Source organism: Erpetoichthys calabaricus, chromosome 4 (genome assembly GCF_900747795.2).
Source record: "Erpetoichthys calabaricus chromosome 4, fErpCal1.3, whole genome shotgun sequence".
NCBI classification, from domain to species: domain Eukaryota; kingdom Metazoa; phylum Chordata; class Cladistia; order Polypteriformes; family Polypteridae; genus Erpetoichthys; species Erpetoichthys calabaricus.
This window is the reverse complement of record NC_041397.2, coordinates 189,921,222-189,944,132: the sequence shown is the minus strand read 5'-3', so window position 1 is coordinate 189,944,132 and position 22,911 is coordinate 189,921,222. Positions and strand designations below refer to the sequence as shown.

General features: G+C 38.0%; 1 protein-coding gene across 1 annotated transcript in view; it reads left to right on the top strand.

Annotated features, from left to right (window-relative positions):
- lamp1a (lysosomal associated membrane protein 1a) overlaps positions 1-22,911 on the top strand; it is a 69,938-nt gene that overhangs the window by 29,327 nt on the left and 17,700 nt on the right. The window contains exons 3-6 of the mRNA XM_051926228.1: positions 1,203-1,419; positions 9,356-9,517; positions 10,079-10,275; positions 22,473-22,598. Coding sequence (XP_051782188.1) covers positions 1,203-1,419; positions 9,356-9,517; positions 10,079-10,275; positions 22,473-22,598 — 702 coding nt within the window. The remainder of the gene's footprint in view (positions 1-1,202; positions 1,420-9,355; positions 9,518-10,078; positions 10,276-22,472; positions 22,599-22,911) is intronic.

Genomic DNA, 22,911 nt, shown 5'->3' with positions numbered 1-22,911 from the left:
TCGCATTGATTTTTGATTCTGTGTTTGGAATTACATCGTGCCAACTGCTTGTGAGTGAATATCATTTCTTTCTCCCTGCACATAATGTCTGACAATAGCATTCACATAAATGAGAAATTATTTCTCTCGCGGGATTTCACTTTCACCAAACAACACATCTTTTCTCACAGATATGCCTCTTCATTGGGAAGCAACACTACTTTTTTTTTTTTTTTTTCTTCTTCTTCTTCTTCTTCTTCTTTTCCCCCCGATGGCAACACGAATTAGACGATCTACAACTCTCTGACTTAAAGTTTAAATCCAAACAATATATTCAATCTTTTCGCTGTTCCATTATTTCAGAGTAATTTGTGTGTTTGCGCCAAGGCCATCTTTACAATCTTTTTTTTTTTTTTTTTTTTTGAGACTTTCAAATTTTCATACTTCCATTATCTCTAACCTGCTCTGTATGTGTACCGCACCAGCATTTTTGAATTCTTTATGACGTTCTACTTTGTCATCTACTTTTTGTTTTATTTCTGGCCCCGGGTGTGGTCAAATCTCTTGGCACAAAGACTTGTCTCGTGGGACGTGAATGTGTCTCTGTGAGAAAATCGCGTCTCGTCTCCTTCCAAGAATTTTTTTTATAATAGAGAGATTTGTGACAGATGTGTGAAGTTATTCCAAGAACACATTATCACAAAAATGAAAAATGGACAGTGTTTTGATGATTTGCCTTTCATTTGAAAGAATAATATATGAAGCTTAATTAACGGCACCAGAAAATTGTATCCATTTCCGAGTATGTCTGCTTCTCGTGTACCCTCTCTGATCTCCCACAGAATGCATTTTTTTTAAGGAGTTCCAAAATACATATTTGTTGAGTATTGGAGTAACTAAATTGCAGTGCATGGCCACGGGGAGCCATAATCCTCCTCAATGTTGACTTTTTGCAATGTGTAAATGCATAGGTAGAGGAGGGAGTTATGATCATTTTTCTAAAATTGAAATTGACTAAATAGTGCTGATCATTACAGGCACAAGCCCTTTTCACTTTGGGTTCTGGTTTAAATGCTTCTTAAATATCAATGTTTTAGTGGTGATATCTGTCATGTATTAAATAATTGTATTTTACATCCTATGTATCTGACATGTAATTTGTTTATGGCTTATTTCCTAGGTTCTAACGTTTTCTTTTAATGTTTCATTTCTTCAAAACTTAGAGCATTGCAATGATAGTTCTCCCAGAAGATGCAAAAGTAGGTAATCTGAGCACTTGTGGTAATACAACAACAGACCCACTCTTGGTCATTGTCTTCGGAGCTGGCCATGAACTCGGCATAAACTTTTCTTCTAATTCTTCTACGTACATGGTGAAAACGTTGGTGGTTACCTTCAATCTTTCGGACAGCACTGTATTTCCAAACTCAAGTTCTAAAGGTAGGTTATAGTTTCTGAATATTTTCAGTCGGTCGGTCTCTACCTGTAAAACAAACTCTCACATCCCCAGCCCATGACGCTTCATCTTTGTCTCAAGCAACAGCTTATACCATGGCACACGTAACACAGCCCATGAATAGGATGTCTGGTCCTTCACTGCCCCAAAATTTAGCTGTGACTCCGTATCACAGCAGATCGAGACTGTGGCAGTGTACCTCAATTTGTGCAACATTACTGACATAAAACAGCTCAGTGATTTAAGCAAAAAAAAAAAAAAAAAAAGAATAGCAGTTCAGCCGTGAGAAGTGCCTCTGACAGGCACCACAACTGTTCTCTTTGAAGCACATTGCATAGGTAGGTTGCTTTGGGTCCTCACAACTACACTCATGACCATCCCAGACAGTGAGACGCATTACACATGCCAATTACAAGTGTGTAGAATGTAGACATGGGAAACTGACCGCTTCCTGCACAAACCTACACTGATCCCAAAATCATACACACAGTTTGGCCAAGAAAAACAGAATATGCAAGCTCCACTTACTGTCTGTTCAAAGGCAAGGCCCATTTCTCTGATGTTTGAAGCATACAGTGCATCCGGAAAGTATTCACAGCGCATCTATTTTTCCACATTTTATGTTGCAGCCTTATTCCAAAATGGTTTAAATTCGTTTTTTTCCTCAGAATTCTACACACAACACCCCATAATGACAATGTGAAAAAAGTTTACTTGAGGTTTTTGCAAATTTATTAAAAATAAAAAAACTGAGAAATCACATGTACAGAAGTATTCACAGCCTTTGCTCAATACTTTGTCGATGCACCTATGGCAGCAATTACAGCCTCAAGTCTTTTTGAATATGATGCCACAAGCTTGGCACACTTGTCCTTGGCCAGTTTCGCCCATTCCTCTTTGCAGCACCTCTCAAGCTCCATCAGGTTGGATGGGAAGCGTTGGTGCACAGCCATTTTCAGATCTCTCCAGAGATGTTCAATCGGATTCAAGTCTGGGCTCTGGCTGGGCCACTCAAAGACATTCACAGAGTTGTCCTGAAGCCACTCCTTTGATATCTTGGCTGTGTGCTTAGGGTCGTTGTCCTGCTGAAAGATGAACCGTCGCCCCAGTCTGAGGTCAAGAGCGCTCTGGAGCAGGTTTTCATCGAGGATGTCTCTGTACATTGCTGCAGTCATCTTTCCCTTTATCCCGACTAGACTCCCAGTCCCTGCTGCTGAAAAACATCCCCACAGCATGATGCTGCCACCACCATGCTTCACTGTAGGGATGGTATTGGCCTGGTGATGAGCGGTGCCTGGTTTCCTCCAAACGTGACGCCTGGCATTCACACCAAACAGTTCAATTTTTTGACTTGTCGGACCAGAGAATTTTCTTTCTCATGGTGCTGAGAGTCCTTCAGGTGCCTTTTGGCAAACTCCAGGCGGGCTGCCATGTGCCTTTTACTAAGGAGTGGCTTCCGTCTGGCCACTCAACCATACAGGCCTGATTGGTGGATTGCTGCAGAGATGCTTGTCCTTCTGGAAGGTTCTCCTCTCTCCACAGAGGATCTGTGGATCTCTGACAGTGACCATCGGGTTCTTGGTCACCTCCCTGACTAAGGCCCTTCTCCCCCGATCGCTCAGTTTAGATGGCCGGCCAGCTCTATGAAGAGTCCTGGTGGTTTCAAACTTCTTCCACTTACGGATGATGGAGGCCACTGTGCTCATTGGGACCTTCAAAGCAGCAGAAATTTTTCTGTAACCTTCCCCAGATCTGTGCCTCGAGACAATCCTGTCTCGGAGGTCTACAGACAGTTCCTTTGACTTCATGCTTGGTTTGTGCTCCGACATGAACTGTCAACTGTGGGACCTTATATAGACAGGTGTGTGCCTTTCCAAATCATGTCCAATCAACTGAATTTACCACAGGTGGACTCCAATGAAGCTGCAGAAACATCTCAAGGATGATCAGGGGAAACAGGATGCACCTGAGCTCAATTTTGAGCTTTATGGCAAAGGCTGTGAATACTTATGTACATGTGCTTTCTCAATTTTTTTATTTTTAAAAAATTTGCAAAAATCCCAAGTAACCTTTTTTCACGTTGTCATTATGGGGTGTTGTGTGTAGAAATCTGAGGGGGAAAAAAAAGAATTTATTCCATTTTGGAATAAGGCGGTAACATAACAAAATGTGGAAAAAGTGATGCGCTGTGAATACTTTCCGGATGCACTGTATGTGTCCACATGAGTGGAGAACAAAAAAACCCACCTTGCGAAAACACCAAACGGGTTCAAAAGAAATCTCTACATACCTGTTCAGATGTAAAAGTTGAACCATTTTCATGGCCTGAAAATTATATACATATCTCCACTTGGGCTTAGAAAGGTGGAAGATTTTATTAACATAAGCAGCCCTTACCCAAGCCTTTAGAAATTGAAGCTAAGTTCAACAAAAAGAAAAACTGCAAACACTGACCTTGAACCTGTCAATCATTGAAGTTTAAAAGCAGTTGGGGAATACTTTTGGACAAGACCAAAGCTGTTATAATGCATGGTATTATGTACATTTTAATGAGCATATCTTAATTATTAGACTTCATAACTTCCACAAAAAGTGCAAGACACCCCTCTTTACAACATATACACAGTATCTACAGCTCCTTTTCTCTTTTGTTCATGGGAGCTTTTGTTCACTGTATTGGTTGACTTCACCCCTAAAAATACCAGTCTTGGCTTTGCTTTACTGCAACAGACACGAGTGGAGAATCATAATGGAAGTTATAACTTCTGTATCATCAGACTTTTTTGATAGCATTGGAAAAGGAAATTGGCCTATACTTTGACATTTTTAACCTTATTTTAAATAAATTTGAAATTGAATGATACTCAAATAATGGTGTTTGATCTGACAACCCTGCATCAGAGATCTGCATATCTTTGAAATTCTTTTGGAATATTTGAATATTCAGTAGTTTTCTTTATTCACAAATTTAAGTTTTGGGGATAATAGAATTAGGTAATCTGATTTATGAGCCAGATGAATAATATGTATTTTTACCAACCTTAGATCTCAATAAAGCAAGCTTTCCACACCAGGCTTAACTGTTCAATCTTTCTTGTGATGAATCTGCCTCAGATACACCTGGTACAGTACAGGTGGCGGCCGTTCTTAACCAGGCCACGAACAATCCAGTATGGAAATCTGTATTGTTGTCTACATCTTGATCTGGCAAAATGTTACAGCAGATGCCCTTTCCGATGTAACCCCTCCCCGTTTATCCGGGCTTTTGACTGGCATGAAGAAATACAGTGGTTTGTGCCTCCCCTGTGGCTGGGGATGCTTATATAAATAAACTAAAATGCTTCTCGTATTAGGGTTGCAACTAACGATTAGTTGGATTGTTTTTAAAAAAAAAAAAAAAAAAAAAAGTTCATTTGAAATTAAAGTTCATGAAGTGAATCTTTTCACCAAATAAACAGATCTGTTTAAAATTTTTAGAATTGTATTTTTTTTTAATTATCTACCTGTAGATAATTTAAACAAAATACAGGGTTTTTATACAACATTTATATAAAAACACATAGAAAATAAACAGTAATAAATAGAATAAAGCAATTAGTAGCACTTCTGGCTCTGGTTTTGCAATGTGCATGTGCGCTTACACACACACACGCACTCTTAAACAGTTTTCAATAAGTTAACTAAATTCGCAATTTGGCTTATGTATTCAGAATCGCACTAAACACACACCGTAAAGTTAAACATGATTTTTTTTTTTCCTTTTCTATTTCTGTGAAAGAGAAGTTTTACTGGCAAAGCATTGTGTAAATATCTGACCACCATATTCCATCACAGAAGAATTCTTTGCACCATCATGATTAAATTACTGTTTTTTTCAAGTCTGCAGTAATGTTTGAAATTTGTTGTCATATGCTGGGGAAATGTCCAGACTCTTTTTGCAGCAAAGCAAGCGGTTTCATTTTTGTGAAAATCAGTTCTCCCTTTGCTACGTAATATGCCAAGTTAATTTTAACTGAAAGTTCATTTCTTTTTACATCACCAGTAGTGTTTGTTTATTTTAGGGTGCTTGGAAACCATTTACCACCGTAGATTCTTTGGCACATTTGTTTTTAGCTAACCCACTGCCACAGCCTGCCATATATATCAATTACTATCATGATACAGTATAGTAATGTGCCGGTAGATTTTTACATTTGAAACCATGTAATCCTGCCACAAAATCTGTTTTACCAGCTAATCTAGGCTTACTGCAGCAGCAACTGCACATTATCGTGTCATCCTCAAGACTCTATAAAAACTAGTTGAAGTCTGACAGCCAACTAGTCTGGAACTTTCGCTTTTCTACCCTGCTCCTACCTTTTGACTCCGTATGAGAGATACACCTTTGAGGCATGGTTGATGTGCTGTTGAATTCACTGCTGCACTCCTATGCAGTTTGTGTTTTTTTTTTTTTTTTGCATATGACACTGGGGGGGAAAAAAGTTTTCTGCTTGAACTGGTACTTAAGTTTCTTTGCAGCCATTTTTTGTAAGCACACACACAGGTATTAACGTGAATTCAAGCTTGGAATGCAGCACCATAATGTAGCAGAATAACGGTGGTACCAAAAAAAGGCAAATGAAAATCTGAATGTGTACTACCTAGTGGCTATTAGCACATAATTTTTTTTTTTTTTAGTCTCATCATAAAACTGTCACATGTGCTAGTGTTTTAATTGCCAGTGCGTTGTAAAGTGCTGGACTATGAATCAATTTATTCCTCATTTCATGTCATTATGTCTAGCCTAGCAAACATTTTCTTCATATACTTGTCTCTCATAACGCTGAAGTAACATTCAGCTTACTTGGATGACTGCAAGTCTTGCTCTTCCACAGAGCCTGTAAATGAAATGTTTCCTGTTTAAATGTTTGTGCATCTGCGATGTGCTCTTGTGCCATATGAAGTCAGACCTACACATTTTGCAATTCATAACCTTTTTTTTTACTCTAAATGCAGAAAGAGAAAAAAAAATTAAAGTGTTTCCAAACCTTGATAGTCTTGGGTCGCACTGTCATTTTCTGCCACTTGCTTGCCGTTTGCTTTTTTTTTTTTTTTTTCCTTAAATGCATTCATAGCTGATAAGTAGTGACTTAATTGCAAGCCACAACCTATTAAGCCTAATGACATAATGAACTAAATGATGAAGGTGATCTTTGCCAACTTTTTAAATAATTGTCGATTAGATGGATAGATAAATCTTTATTGTCTTTGCGCCGCCTCCGGCTCCTCGAAGCTGGGATTGTAATCCACGGAGAGCCTGGTGTCCATGCGATGTCATCCGGAATGTTGTGGACGCGGAGAAACTTGGATGTCGAGTAACTGTTGCTCCGTAAGCAGATAGATAAAATATCCTGCCAGCTATAGGTGTATTTATCCAGGCAGGGTGGAAAAACCAAACTCTGAGTCGGAGAGCACACAGCTGCAGCGTCTAAGCGCACCGCCATGTTACACTTGTTGCAGCTCTAATTACAAACACAGCTTGTAATAATAAGCATTTTATTTTCTTGTATGCCATATGTATTATGGATAAATATTTTTGTACAAATTTTATTAGTTAAAGTATGTATTTTAAGGAAATGTTTTAGTATTTTTATGATCACTGAACAGTAAGCCTGCGGAATTTCATATTGTTAATAAAAAATGAACAGTTAACACCTGTTTCATAAAATTAAACCTTAATATAGCATGTGAGGCTTCTGTTTGTCTGGTTATGTGGTGTACATTTTTTTAAGTGATTAAAGGTGGGGGGAAAAAAATTGTGTCTGAATTGGCCAGTTAAGGAACATGAACTCAATTATCTGTATCGGCCTAAAAAAAAAAAAAAAAAAAAAACCTGATCAGTGCATCCCTAGTTTTGACTACTGTTTCTGAAGGTTTACAGGCCAGATGATCACTACAAAGTGGAAAAAGCTGCAACTAGGACAAGTACATAAGAGTGTACTTAGAGAATTTTCTTTGTTTATATAATTTAACTGTGTTTTTTGTGGCCAGTGAAAAAAGTACCTGAGAGGCATCCATACCAAACTTGAGTAAAATGTATTCCTCTTTTTAAAATGTGTTTTTATACTCCTGAAAGATCTTAGTTTATGCATAAAGTTATGGAGTATTATTGATAAGGTTTTTAGGTTTGAGGTTAAATTAGCTGCCAGTGTAGTATACCTAGTTAACATAACTCTTCAGTCTTAACATTTTCCACTTTCACATGCCTGAGAGTTTATTACAGTTATTCAAGTGTTAAATGTCCTACAGAAGGATGTTCATTTTTAAGCAGAATTTTAGCGTCTGAGTATCACTCAGCTTTTTTTTTTTTTTTTTTAATTCGTCACTAGCACAATTAAAATGAGTATCGTACTCTCCTGGTTACATATTTTTAATACTGTATCCCTGTTTACATAAATCTTAAATGAGATAATAAATTTGGAGCCGTTTCTCCGAGTTTTTTTTTTTTTTTTTATATACCCCTTCATTATCCAGGGGGAGGTGCGATGTAGGGAATCACTAATTCAGCGCCTTGTCCGTCCCCATTTAGGGCTGGGTGATGGATGCCTCATTATTTGTGATTAATCAGTATTTGCCTGTACAGAATTTAAACCTCAATCACACATACAGTGTTGATAAAAGTTGCTGACAGATGTCAAACAAAAATGGTGGGGGAAAAAAAAAAAAAACTGAGAGGGAGAAGTTTTCAATGTGGAAATAGGATTGTTATAGTAATGATTGAGCCCATCAGCACACTTTCCCTAGCTAAACATTGTCTACTGTTGCAAAGAGCTGACCAGGCAGACTTAAGGATCACTGTGATGGACTTTGAACAAGATGGCTCTGCACTACTGCAGTGTCCTTCCCTTTTCCCAAACCAACTTCCAGAATATAGTGACCCCAGTAGTAAGTCTTTCACCCAGTGTTGCAATCAAAACAGATGCACAGTGCTACTTGTGAAGAGGAAAGATCTTAACCCCAGTCCCCATGAATGATATAAAATTTAACAGACCAAATTCATCAGAATGTAGCAGTGTACCATCCCAGGGAAGAAGAAGAACACTTTCTTCAGGACTGGAAGCTGCATGGAAAACTGTCACAATGTTGCACAGAAACCTTCACTTGGTGAACTTGGCATATATTCTACAATAACTTCGATATTGTGCTTAACTCGTGTGTACTGTGAAACTATACCCAACCCACATTCCACATTTTTCCAATTATTTGTCGAGTCTGTTGTAAAGCCAATAAATAGTTGATGTCAGTTCAGCTGCTTGTCATTTTCATTGTTATTAACTCCACCAGAGGAAGCAACTACATTACACAGATCATTCTTAAATTTTTTATTTTATTGTATTTTATATTTTAATACAATGAATATATAAAAACTTGGATAAGCTAAAACAGTTGTGCCCATTGAGGAGTGTCGTATGATAATAGTCAATGTTAGCCATGTGTAATTAGACAAATAGTGACAAAATAAGTTCTTAAAGCATCAAAAGTACAGAGGACTTAAAATTGCGCCTACTCAAATTCTTGGCTGACTAATTCAGACTTGCTTAAGTCACAGTTAAAATTAGTTGGCCAAGGTGAGGTTTATTTTTGTTCTCTGTAATTTAACAATGTATTGGTATTCACTTATTTACACTGGTTGTTACTGTTTAAGAGTGGAACTTTATTGCAGTAGTTGATAATAAATAAAACCAAATTGCATACCTGCTGTACATAATGTAGTAGATATACCAAAGCTGATGGGTTTTTTTGGGGGGGTTTTTTCCCCCTCTTAGCAATGATTTCACTGTATTGAGTTAATGAAAGATGGTGCTTTTTTTTGTACTGTTGCTGTTATACCGTCGTGTTAATTTTCAATTTTTACCAAATGATGAACTTTTCCCCCTGCAGGCCAAGTGAGCTACTCAACAAACTCTGTTGATATCCAGGCTCCACTGAATACCACTTACCGCTGTATGAGTATTCAGCGTGTAATGTTGAAGAATGTCAATATCACATTCAGTAATGTGAGACTGGAAGCCTACCTGCACAGTTCAAACTTCAGCAAAGAAGGTGAGTATGACCAAATGTAAAAGCAAGAAATTAACCATTTAGGCAAATAAGTTATTAACTCGAAATAAAGATGCAGCAACATATGTCTAAAACCTAGCCCATATTTGTCCAATCCCTGCATTTGGTAATGTTTGTATTTTTTTTAGAGTAAGTTAAATTTTAGAAGATCAATATTATTGCAGTACTTAAGATTTTATTTAAAAAATATTTGTTTCAATTTTAAAATAAACTGCTCAGTATACTGACTGACTACCCTCTTGAAAGATAATTCATGTTACCTATTTTATGCATAAGATGTAAGTAGCAGGTACCTTTACTGAAAGCAAAAGTTAGGGTACCTTACAGTTGTTTACACACATTATAGACAGGTTATTGACTTCCTTAGAACTGAGCTGGCATTCACAAGCATCCCTATTTAAATTGCAGTACCTAGCAAATACATCACACCTAGCCTTTTTGCTTATTCCTTAAGACGGAAAAGAAAACTTAGTAACTTGATTGTTAATTGTGTTAATTTTAATTGACCCCTTTCTCTCTCCCACATACCCCCCCCCCCCCCAGAAAATGTATGCTCTGCTGATATTCCAACTACTGCTGCACCAAAAACTACTCAGGCAACTACTCCTTCACCAACAACCGCACCTTTGCCAAACCCAACCCCAAAAACCTATAATGTCACAAATGCCAATGGGACTTGTCTTCTGGCCAAAATGGGACTTCAACTTAATATTACCTTTACTCCACCATCGGAAAACAAGGTAAAGCTTGACATTACCCTTTATGTTGTTTTTTGACATTTTTGTGACAAATTGGTTTAAAGTAAAAAGTTTTTGCCTACAAGTCCTTTATGTAGGATCCTGTTTTTGTTCTTTCTGGCCTTTCACTGTTGATTGCTTTTAATTTATCAATATTGTCTTAGGCCAGTAATACCTACATGTGCCTAAATGATTAAATGTGAATCCATTATGTTCCATCTATATCAGCCATGAGAATTATAGGAGTAGATCATCAGACTGCAACACTCAAAATATTTTAGTTGATGGCGAAAGAAGAACTTCATTGGCTGTTTAAATTTTAAGCTTTCGTTAGAGATTTTGCTATTTAATGTTTTTTGTTTTTAACACACTTTCCACCTGTACAGTGTAGCTATTTAATAGTAATTCACTATTGTCCTGTACTCCTGTAAATTAAAGCAACAAAATGCTAATTTAAACTTAACCAAAGCTTCAGTAATAGCCGATGCATGTATTCACAATCTTCTTTAGTAATGCTCATGATATAGGAATCACGTGGCAGTATACAGAAACTGATGAATCATTTTTCTGTTTTGCGTTAGCAAAGTGGGGGAAAAAAATTAATTTGCTTGCTTTAAGATTAGAATGTAAATAAAGAAGACAACATGGAAATAATGCATGGATGTATTAATCAAGATGGGATGCAAATTGATCTAAAGGCAGCAATGTGTTTACATCGGAGCATAATATACTAGTGTTTTTTTCTTGGCTTTCTCAATATGTCAGATGTCTTTCTGTGTTTGTCTTCGTACGCCTTTATAACCCTAATTACTATTTTCATAATTATTGGCAGCGTACAATAAAGTGAATATATTCAGACTTACTAAATAAAATCAATGAATTTGAACTTTTACCAAAAAAAAAAGTGTGTAGATTTTTTTTTTTCCCTCTGTTTTAAGTGTATTTTCATTTATCAGTTTTGTGAGATATGTTTTGGGCTCATAATTGCAAGTGTCTTTCTGCCCGAGAGCCAGCACTGGTTTGTTTACAATATGGCAATTGCTTTAGAATCCAAAGGTGACCACTCTGCCAGGTATCAGAAAACACACTCAAATTTTGCTTGCTTTTAAATGCATTTTGAGTTGAATTCAGTAGTTTATTAAATTGCTTTTGAGGATACAGGTTTCTTTTTCTTCTGTGACCTTTACCTGATTTATGCAGTATTATCAGTACGGTAAATAAATTCAGTACAGTCCTGTCAAAATTTCAGGCCTTTGAAACTAAGGGTTTGAACTAGGGAATCCATTCCCGGACGGGTTTATCCATTCCTGGGAATTCGGAATCCTGCATTTCATTCCCGGGACTGTTGGGCTTCCGGGCATGACACAGTGCACGGGCATCTTGCATGTGAACGATTTTAGAACGACCGACACTTATTTTTAATAAAACTACTGCTATTTGTTGACACAAATAAAAGACTAACCTTCTCTACAAGCAGTTCATGCTGTCATACAAGTACATGTATCTTTAGTTGTGGTAATAAGAGCATAGAAAGCACAACGTCCTCACAGGTGGTGCAGTGGTAGTGCTGCTGCTTTGCAGTAAGGAGACTGTGGAAGATTGCGGGTTCGCTTCCCGGTTCCTCCCTGTATGGATAGCGCTTTGAGTACTGAGAAAAGCACTATATAAATGTAATTATTAACGTGTCCAGCGTGCGGTTGTCCAGGCAAGAACGCACCTTCGTGCAGAAGTACACCAGCCGCTAAGAGAGCACGCTCTGCCTCCACTGAAGTAGGCGGCACAATCCTCAGATATTGATACACTTGTTCTAAACAACACCCGCGCTTGCCGTTGCTCTGAAACACCGCCATTTCAGCTTTTACTGATGCATCCAGTTTCTTGTCATCATTCTGTGATGGCAAGTTTCTTGGCACAGATACAGTGGGGCAAAAAAGTATTTAGTCAGCCACCAATTGTGCAAGTTCTCCCACTTAAAAAGATGAGAGGCCTGTAATTTTCATCATAGGTATACCTCAACTATGAGAGACAAAATGAGAAAAAAAAAATCCAGAAAATCACATTGATTTTTTTTGAAGAATTTATTTGCAAATTATGGTGGAAAAAAAGTATTTGGTCAATAAGAAAAGTTCATCTCAATACTTTGTTGTATACCCTTTGTTGGCAATAACAGAGGTCAAACGTTTTCTGTAAGTCTTCACAAGGTTTTCACACACTGTTGCTGGTATTTTGGCCCATTCCTCCATGCAGATCTCCTCTAGAGCAGTGATGTTTTGGGGCTGTCGCTGGGCAACATGAACTTTCAACTCCCTCCAAAGATTTTTCTATGGGGTTGAGATCTGGAGACTGGCTAGGCCACTCCAGGACCTTGAAATGCTTCTTACGAAGCCACTCCTTCGTTACCCGGGCGGTGTGTTTGGGATCATTGTCATGCTGAAAGACCCAGCCACGTTTCATCTTCAATGCCCTTGCTGATGGAAGGAGGTTTTCACTCAAAATCTGACGATACATGGCCCCATTCATTCTTTCCTTTACACAGATCAGTCGTCCTGGTCCCTTTGCAGAAAAACAGCCCCAAAGCATGATGTTTCCACCCCCTTGCTTTACAGTAGGTATGGTGTTCTTTGAATGCAACTCATGACGAGTAGAGTTTTTACGAAAAAGTTCTATTTTGGTTTCATCTGACCATATGACATTCTCACAGTCCTCTTCTGGATCATCCAAATGCTCTCTAGCAAACTTCAGATGGGCCTGCACATGTACTGGCTTAAGCAGGGGGACACGTCTGGCACTGCAGGATTTGAGTCCCTGGCGGTGTAGTGTGTTACTGATGGTAGCCTTTGTTACTTTGGTCCCAGCTCTCTGCAGGTCATTCACTAGGTCCCCCTGTGTGGTTCTAGGATTTTTGCTCACCGTTCTTGTGATCATTTTGACCCCATGGGGTGAGATCTTGCGTGGAGCCCAGATCGAGGGAGATTATCAGTGGTCTTGTATGTCTTCCATTTTCTAATAATTGCTCCCACAGTTGATTTCTTCACACCAAGCTGCTTACCTATTACAGATTCAGTCTTCCCAGCCTGGCGCAGGTCTACAATTTTGTTTCTGGTGTCCTTTGACAGCTCTTTGGTCTTGGCCATAGTGGAGTTTGGAGTGTGACTGTTTGAGGTTGTGGACAGGTGTCTTTTATATTGATAATGAGTTCAAACAGGTGCCATTAATACAGGTAACAAGTGGAGGACAGAGGAGCCTCTTACAGAAGAAGTTACAGGTCTGTGAGAGACAGAAATCTTGCTTGTTTGTAGGTGACCAAATGCTTATTTTCCACCATAATTTGCAAATAAATTCTTTAAAAAACAGACAATGTGATTTTATTAATTTTTTTTCTCATTTTGTCTCTCATAGTTGAGGTATACCTATGATGAAAATTACAGGCCTCTCTCATCTTTTTAAGTGGGAGAACTTGCACAATTGGTGGCTGACTAAATACTTTTTTTGCCCCACTGTAATGCAGATGTAACAGACTGACACATTGCAATTTCAAGTTGCTGTTCAAAGCTGTTGTCTGACGAAGTGGAAGCTGCAGCAATGGCGCCACCTTAATTATTTTCAACTATAACTGTTATTTATTTATTCGATTTTTTTTTTTTTTTTTTTTTTTTTTTTGTAACACGCTATATATGCAAGTTTGGCCGTTCCCGTTTTCCCGGGAATTACAGCAGTTTCTGTCCGGGAATGGATTCCCTAGTTTGAACCAGTGTTTTTACTCATTTAACATAAACTAAAAATTAACTAAAATAAAAATTTGAAAACTGCTAAATGAGAAAATTAAAAGCTAAAAAGAAAGTAACTTTTGTAATTCCAATTTTGGTTTTCAACACAGTAGTGTGTCTGCATAATGTACATGTGAACAATACAACTATGTAATTTGAAAGTTACAGCCATGAAGGATTTGTAAAACTCTAATATCCACCACAGCTTCAAATTCAGTCAGTATTAAATTTAGTTTTTGCAAAAGTGGTTAGGATTCGCTGCAACTGGCATCTATGACCTGCACCTCCAGTTTATGAATTTACTTTTGCTCTTTACAAAGTCTGATTTTGATACCATAAACTACAAATAGCTATTTAATCAGTGTGACCATATGGAATAAAAAAAGATCCCAAAATTTCTTAGTGTGTGAACTTGAGCATATTAGCTATCTGCGTGTGTGTATTCTAGTTGCTGGAAGAAAAATAAATTGACTTTATCAAAGATTTTGCTTGCATGCAGTCTGTATAATTATAATGACTAATTAGGCAGAGGTGTAGCCTGCAATCGGTTTTATCAACTGTGTCAACATTACATGTATGCATTTAGATTTAATAGGGTTATTAGTAGTGATGTTTTAATGTGAGCAGTGCAGTTTTACAGATAGAGTTCCTAGTGAAATAAATGCATCAACCTGCAGGGAAACCATGTGGAGAAATGCTATAATTTATAGGACTACCCAAGAAAGACATAAATCAGTTGCAATTAGGGATGAATGCAGCAGCCAGAATCTTATCTAGGAAAGGAAAATTTGAGCACATCTCACCAGTTTTAGCATTGTTACATTAGTTAACCATGTCATTCACAATTGACTTTTTAAAATGCTGCTGTTGGTTTATGAAGCCTTAAATCTTGCTCCATCCTATATTTTGGAATGCATATCTCCTACACTCCCAAGTTGTAACTTTAGATCTTCAAATCGTGGTCTGTTTATAATTCCTAGGGTTAAACTTTAAAGTAGTAGTAGTGAGGAGGCCTTTTGCTGGTATGCACACAAAAAAATATGTAATGTGTTTGGTTTGATTCCTAGTCTGGTCAGTGTTTAGCATGAAGTAGGATTGTTGGATTGTGCATCATTATTTGAATATAATTCAAATCAACAGTATATGAAGAAATTCTTCTTTAAAGGCAAGCGCTGACATTTTGTTTGTAAAAGAACAGTCCTTTATTTTACCTTGCACTAATTTTGGCTTCAAGATACTGCAGACACACAATGCCGCAATACTTAAGTATTTTTCAATGTGTTTTGCACATGATCATAATTTTTATAGTTTTTAATTGTTTATATTGTAATTATAAAATGGACAGTTGCATAAGGCATATGTCCAATACAGACTACCACTAAATTTCTTCCAACTTACTCAGACATTAAGCTGATGCCTTTGAGTAGGCTTTCCTCCCACATTGTAAACCTACAAACAAGGTACAGATGTGCAACATCAGATTTCCCCATCACTGCTAGTGTAAAAACACTTGAAAGAATTGTGTTATTGTGGGCTCTACCGTTGGATATTTTAAACAGTAAAGCATGAATGTTTTCACCCATTTTAATCGTTGCTTGCTTCAAACTGGGTCACAAAAAGCATCCTTGACACACAAGTTGTAGTCTGAGTTTTTAGTCCAAATATCAGTTGTGACAGTACTCCCATAATTAAGTCTCTAGCATGTCATATACAATAGCATTTCTCAGTTTTTGGCATTTTCTCCCCTGAGCCTTGATATGGTCATCTGATGGGGCAGTATCACTTTAAACATCAGACTTTCCAATTTGGCTGTTGTCAACCAGGTACTGCTCACCAGACTATATCCTTGCAAACAACATTCACACATTTAGCCTGTCCTTTGCTTTAATCAATATTACTTTTGACAGGTTTGGCATAAATGTCTGTTTTAATTTGATTCTTTCAACTGTACACACACAGTGCTTTAAACCTGAGGTGCCTGACTTGTGTCCACTGTATGTTAGCGCATTTATCGCAGGAAGCAAACGTCACTTGGTTGTCATTGCCATCGATAACGATTGAAAATGACTGGCAAATGTCAGACTTTTTACTGAGTTTTGCAGTCTTGCACTGTCCTTTTTTTAACTTCAGCTGTAGATGTAAGGTTAGCTCAGTAATCTTGAGAAACCTGCATACTGCATATGCATACCTCCTAACTGCTTAGGCAAATTATGTATATTTATAGTATGTATGTATGCATGTATTCATTCATTCATTATTACTAACCGAGAATGGTAAACCGGATGGCATGGACACAGGTACATGGCGATGGGACCATGAGACATACTGCACAGGCGCGTACAGCACACGTCTCATAAACCGCAAGCGAAGTCATATCCACCGCGAACGAAGGAGTCACGGCACCTACAACGCGCGTCTGAAACTGCCGAAGCAAAGCAGGCACGGGTTCAAAATGAACGAGTTCGACTGGCGTGATATACAAACACGAGCCCGCCTGGATAAAATCAATGAACGCAGGCGCCTACAACGCGCGTCTGAAATGCCGCGAGCACGGCTCCAAAACGAACAAGCTCGACTAATGTGTTTCAGGATACCCAACGCCGAGGGTGGAGCCCCCTTGTATTTAATATCCAAGACTCTAGCAATTGCTAGCATAAGCTGACCGCAATTGAGTGAACATGTCAATTTTGCTTGTTTTCCTTTGTTTACATTTGAAAGCCGGTTGAATTTCAGTTTAGTTGTTCGTTTTGTTTGTGTTCTCCTATGGTTTTGACTAGTCAGAAGTAAGATTTTAGTTTATTTTATATTCCCATTTATTTGAAATACAGTTGTATAATGTTCTACAGTACATTTTTTTTTTTTTTCTATATTGCCCAGCCATAGGTTAAAGTAACAAATGACATTGACATATACTCCGTTTGATTTTTTTTTTTTTTTTAATATATATATAAATGTACTGGAAGCCTTGAACTGTCACATTATGGTGAGGAAATTTGAGTTCTGACACACAGTAAAACTATTAAGTTGACAGGTACAACATGAATGATAGACAATTTGATAAAGAAAAATTGTTGTTTAAAATCCAGCTACCCTTCATTCTCTCAGAATATGGAACCAATGTAGTAAGCACTTTAAGATAGAAAAGATTTTACCTGTTGCACCTCTATAACAACAACAACCACCTTTTTCGACCCGCTCAAACATAAGACACTATTCAGTGTCTGGGGATATGTCTGTAATTAAAACGCAGACGTGTACGTAGATAATGTCTTTGCATCCCTCAGATACTTACGCTTCACATACAACTTCTCAACACAATTCCTCCACTACTTTCAAGCAAGAAACTTTGCTAAACAGAACCTGCCCACTTTTCCTCAACTTCTTCCTTTTTCTATTCCAGATGAATTATTGATCAGCCATCTGAACTAGTGTGGTGCTGAGGTGTCACCCATTGCATGGCTGCACTCGGGTCCTAACCTAGGTCCCGAGTTGGTTTGTCATGTGGTGGGTGCGGCAATGTGCTGTATCAGCGCGTGCTCCTAACCTCCTCCTCCCTTTGTAGACTCAGCATCACTTTTTTTTTTTTTTTTTTTTTTTTAAATATAAAAAAACGTAGAATCTTACTTTCCCCGAGGCACTCTAGGGTCTTTGAAAGGATCTATCACTCAATATTTCAGAAAAGAAGTGAAAAGCAGCCACGCACAGATTACACACAAGCTCAATATGAGCAAAGCATTCAGTCGTTCAACTTAATATTTTATCAAGGTCATGTATCTTGTTTAAAATTATCTAAAATGTTTCAAGGGCAAAATTCAACCTGTGAATGTTGCAATCTAGCTCCAGCCTCACTGGTCCACATGTTCTGGGAGTGCACCAAATTAAAATTTTGTACAAAAATCTTTGCATGCCTGTCAGACAGCCTTGGTGTCAAAATCACTCCTAACTCATTAACAGCTGTGTTTGGTGTACTCCCAGAGGGCCTTAAAGTGGAGAACGACAAGCAAACTAATTTCCTTTACTACACTACTAGCAGACTTAATCGTAGACTTATCTTGCTCAAGTGGAAGAATCCCACCCCTCCTCTCGTCAGTGGGTAACCGATGTTCTATACTACTTGAAATTGGAAAAATCACATTTTCACTTGGAGGATCTGTTCAAAACTTTTTAAAAATGAGACAGGATCTAATAACATTTTTGAATAATTTCCATTTTGGGGAAATTGATACCCTTCTTGCTCCTTTTGTAGAGTTGCTGGCTTCTCTCTCTCTTGGGCGGGGGTCAGATTTTTGCTTTGTCTTGTTAAATTTGTCTTGACTGTATGGATTTTGATCTGTTTCTATTTAAAATCAATAAAAATATGAATAAAAAAAAACTGTTTAGACTTGAAACATTGTGTCCCTGTGGACATTTTGGTGAGTAAAACAAAACTAATGAAATTGACAAAACTAAAAGTTGACTGTTAAATTAAGTAAAACTGAATAAAAAACCTTTTAAAAACAAATAAAAATTAAAGCTTAAGAATGTCTTAAAACTAGGAAAACACTTTTTTGAACCATAAAACAAAGTACTGTTTTTTTTTTTTATCTTCCTTTACCAGAATCTGATCTGAGGAACAGGCTTTAATATATATATATTTTTAATTTTACATTGTTTAGCATAGCAATTTAGAACATCCAGACTCATGACGGAAACGCTGAGTATTACCTTAAATCCATAAACAAGAGGTACAGTAATCCCTCCTCCATCGCGGGGGTTGCGTTCCAGAGCCACCCGCGAAATAAGAAAATCCGCGAAGTAGAAACCATATGTTATTTTTATATTGTCATGCTTGGGTCACAGATTTGCGCAGAAACACAGGAGGTTGTAGAGAGACAGGAACGTTCTTCAAACACTGCAAACAAACATTTGTCTCTTTTTCAAAAGTTTAAACTGTGCTCCATGACAAGACAGAGATGACAGTTCAGTCTCACAATTAAAAGAATGCAAACATATCTTCCTCTTCAAAGGAGCAAACAAATCAATAGGGCTGTTTGCTTTTAAGTATGCGAAGCACCGCGGCACAAAGCTGTTGAAGGCGGCAGCTCACACCCCCTCCGTCAGGAGCAGAGAGAGAGACAGATAAAAAATCAATACATGCCCTTCGTGCTTTTAAGTATGCGAAGCACCGTGCTGCATGTCGCTTCACGAAGCAGCTGCGCACACAAGGTAGCAACGTGAAGATAATCTTTCAGCATTTTTAGACGAGCGTCCGTATCATCTAGGTGTGCGAACAGCCCCCCTGCTCACACCCCCTACGTCAGGATCAGAGAAAGTCAGCGCAAGAGAGAGAGAGAGTAAGTTGGGTAGCTTCTCGGCCATCTGCCAGTGGCGTCCCTTGTATGAAATCAACTGGGCAAACCAACTGAGGAAGCATGTACCAGAAATTAAAAGACCCATTGTCCGCGAACCAGCAAAAAATCCGCGATATATATTTAAATATGCTTACATATAAAATCCGTGATAGAGTGAAGCCGCGAAGCGCGATATAGCGAGGGATCACTGTATATACTAACCGTTGCATAATTTATATGTCCATTACACAGACTACCACTAAATTTATTCCAACTTACTCAAAAGACATTAAGCTGATGCCTTTGAGTAGGTTTTCCTCCCACATGGTAAATATACAAACAAGGTACAAATTTGTCTTAGTCCAAACATTTTAAGTGGTACCTTTTTATAATGCAGAGAGAACATTTTGTCCACAGGGGGAAATCTGGCTTTTTACAGAAGCCCCAGTAGTGTTTCTTGACACACTTCTGCTGAATAATTTGTTGGCTGAAAGTTCTCAGTATGTCAAAGAGCATTGTTCTTATTGACCTTCATTTTTATTTCTCTCCTTCCCTACATACCTCCAAGGGGTCGGTGAATAGTGAATGGACATGGGGGCTGTTTGGTATAACAGAAGTCAATAACCAGTTCCGTGGGTTTTGCTTATGTTAAGAGGTAGACAATTCTTTTTGCACCAAGAAATAAACTTTTCCACCTGACTCCTATGCTCTGTCTCATAGCCATTATATCAGTACAGCCCATAACTACAGAATCATTTGAGAATTTCTGCATGTGACATGACCTGGTATTACAGGTCTATCTCAATAAATTAGAATAGCATTGAAAAGTTAATTTATTTCAGCAATTCAATTCAAAAAGTGAAACTCATGTATTATATAGGTTCATTACACACAGTGATATATTTCAAGTGTTTATTTCTTTTCATTTTGCTGATTATGGCTTATAGCTAAAAAAAAAAAAAAACCTAAAATTCAGTATCTCAGAAAATTAGAATATTGTGTAAAAGTTCAATATTGTAGACTCATGGTGTCACACTCCACTCGGCTAATTAACCCAAAACACCTACAAAGGTGTCCTGAGCCTTTAAATGGTCTCTGTCTGGTTTAGTAGAACACACAATCATGGGAAAGACTGCTCAATTGACATTTGTCCAGAAGACAGTCATTGACACCCTCCACAAGGAGGGTAAGCCACAAAAGGTAATTGCTAAAGAAGCTGGCTGTTCAGAGTACCATATCCAAGCATATTAATGGAAAGTTGAGTGGAAGCAAAAATAAGGCAGAAATAGGTGCACAAGCAACAGGGATAACCGCAGCCTTGATAGTATTGTGAAGCACAACCCATTCAAGAATTTGTGGATTCACAAGGAGTGGACTGCGGCTGGAGTCTATGCTTCAAGTGCCACCACACACAGACGTATCTGAGACATGGGCTACAACGGTCACATTCCTTGTGTCAAGCCACTCCTGAACCAGAGACAACATCAGAAGTGTCTTACCTGTGCTAAGGAGAAAACTGCCTGGATTGTTGCTCAGTGGTCTAAAGTCCTCTTTTCCAATTGAAAGTAAGGAAGATGAGAGACACCGGACCCAACGATGCAGACAAGCTGAAGGCCACTATCAAAGCATCCTGGGCTTCCGTTACACCTCAGCAGTGACACAGGCTGACTGCCTCTATGCCATACCGCATTGATGCAGTGATTCATGCAAAAGGCGCCCCAACCAAGTATTGAGTGTGTACATGGACAAACATTTCAGTAGGCCAACATTTCTGTATTAAATTTTTTTTTTATTGGTCTTATGCAATAGTCTAATTTTCTGAGATGCTGAATTTTGAGTTTTCATTACCTGTAAGCCATAATCGGCAAAATTAAAAACAGTCTCTTGAAATATATCACTGTGTGTAATGAATCTGATATGAGTTTCACTTTTTGAATTGAATTACTGAAATTAACTTTGTGATGATATTCTAATATAACATTTATATACGTATATTGTGAGGTGTAAAGAGTAAAGGACAATGTTCCTTGTGTTACTCACGTCCATGTCGGAAACGCAGTCCTTGAGTCTCAAACTGTGGTCTGCCCAACAGATGCTCAATTATCCAGGACAACACAGACTTCTCCACCTGCACTTTACTGAGCTTACGCCTTAACAGGAATGGTTGGATGGTATTGAAAGCACTGGAGAAATCAAAAAACATGGTCCTGACCGTGCTGCCAGCTTTGTCCAGGTTAGAATAAGCCTTGTGGAGCAGATTGATAATTGCATCCTCCACTCCAATCTTTGTCTGATAGACCATCTGGACACACTGCAGTTTGTCTACCACAAGATGACTCGTATAGTCCAGGACCAGTCTCTCCATGATGTGAGAAGTGCCACTAGCATGTAGTCATTAGGTGAAGAGACGCCTGCCTTCTTTGGAATGGGAACGCAGCAGGATGTTTTCCACAGCAGGGGCACTTTCTGAAGTCGTAGGACAGACTGAACAGGTGCCGAGAACACCACAAAGCTGGTCAGCACAGGTCGTAAGAACTTGAGGACTGACTCCATCTGGTCATGTAGCTTCCTTAGTTGTATCCTTACTTGGTCTTTAGTTATGGAGTGTCCACACTGATGCTCAGAAGTGGACTTGTCATTGGGCATTCCAGTTGATTTTGGTAGGAATTGTTGAGATACAGTAGTTAGGATGGTGTGGGGAGATTGGTCATTGAAAGAAGGTGTCAGAGGGATGGAAAAATCTGTTAAATTCAGGGTGTTACCTTTGTCCACAACCTCTTCTAGCTCTGGATTGCTTAAAAAAGAGACTCAAAAAACCCAAATGTATAGCCTGTTAATGAATGCTATGGTTAAGGTTTCATTTTGGTAAGACTGCACATGCTATTGTAATAGATTGTATTGTAAAATACATTTTACAATTATAGAATGACCTAACTTGTTTAAATGCGCTAAAAGTTTTTTGAAGTCATTTGTGCAACTCCAGAATCTTACTAAAAATATTTAATTGAAATGAACTTCAGTATTTCAAGTGTCTGCAAAAGAAGCCTAATTAAAGATACTGTACTCATTAATACTGTGCCATCATGTCTCATTTTATTTACAGACTGAATCCCTTCTTCTGAACATTCAACCCAACAAAACTACAGCAACCGGATCCTGTGGCAGTCAAGATGCATCTCTTGTTTTAAGTGACGGCAGTGTAACAACTTTAACATTCATGTTTATGCTGGTAAGTGATATGGATAAAATATATTCAATTTTAAAAGTCCATGATGAATTGTATAGTATTAAAAACCTCAACTACCTAACCTAAAATATATAGACTTTTAGTATTTACAGTGTTAACAGCAAAAGTAAATGTTTGGGATTTTTTTTTTCCTTTTACATATCTCATGGGGATAAGCATATTAAAAAAAAAAAAAAAAGTGCCATGTAGGTATGTAATATATGAAACTGTCAGTGCTTGTAAAAAATTAGTTGTCTGATCAGTTCTAGTAATAGTACAGAATTACAAAAATGTAAAACTATTATTTCCCTTTGTT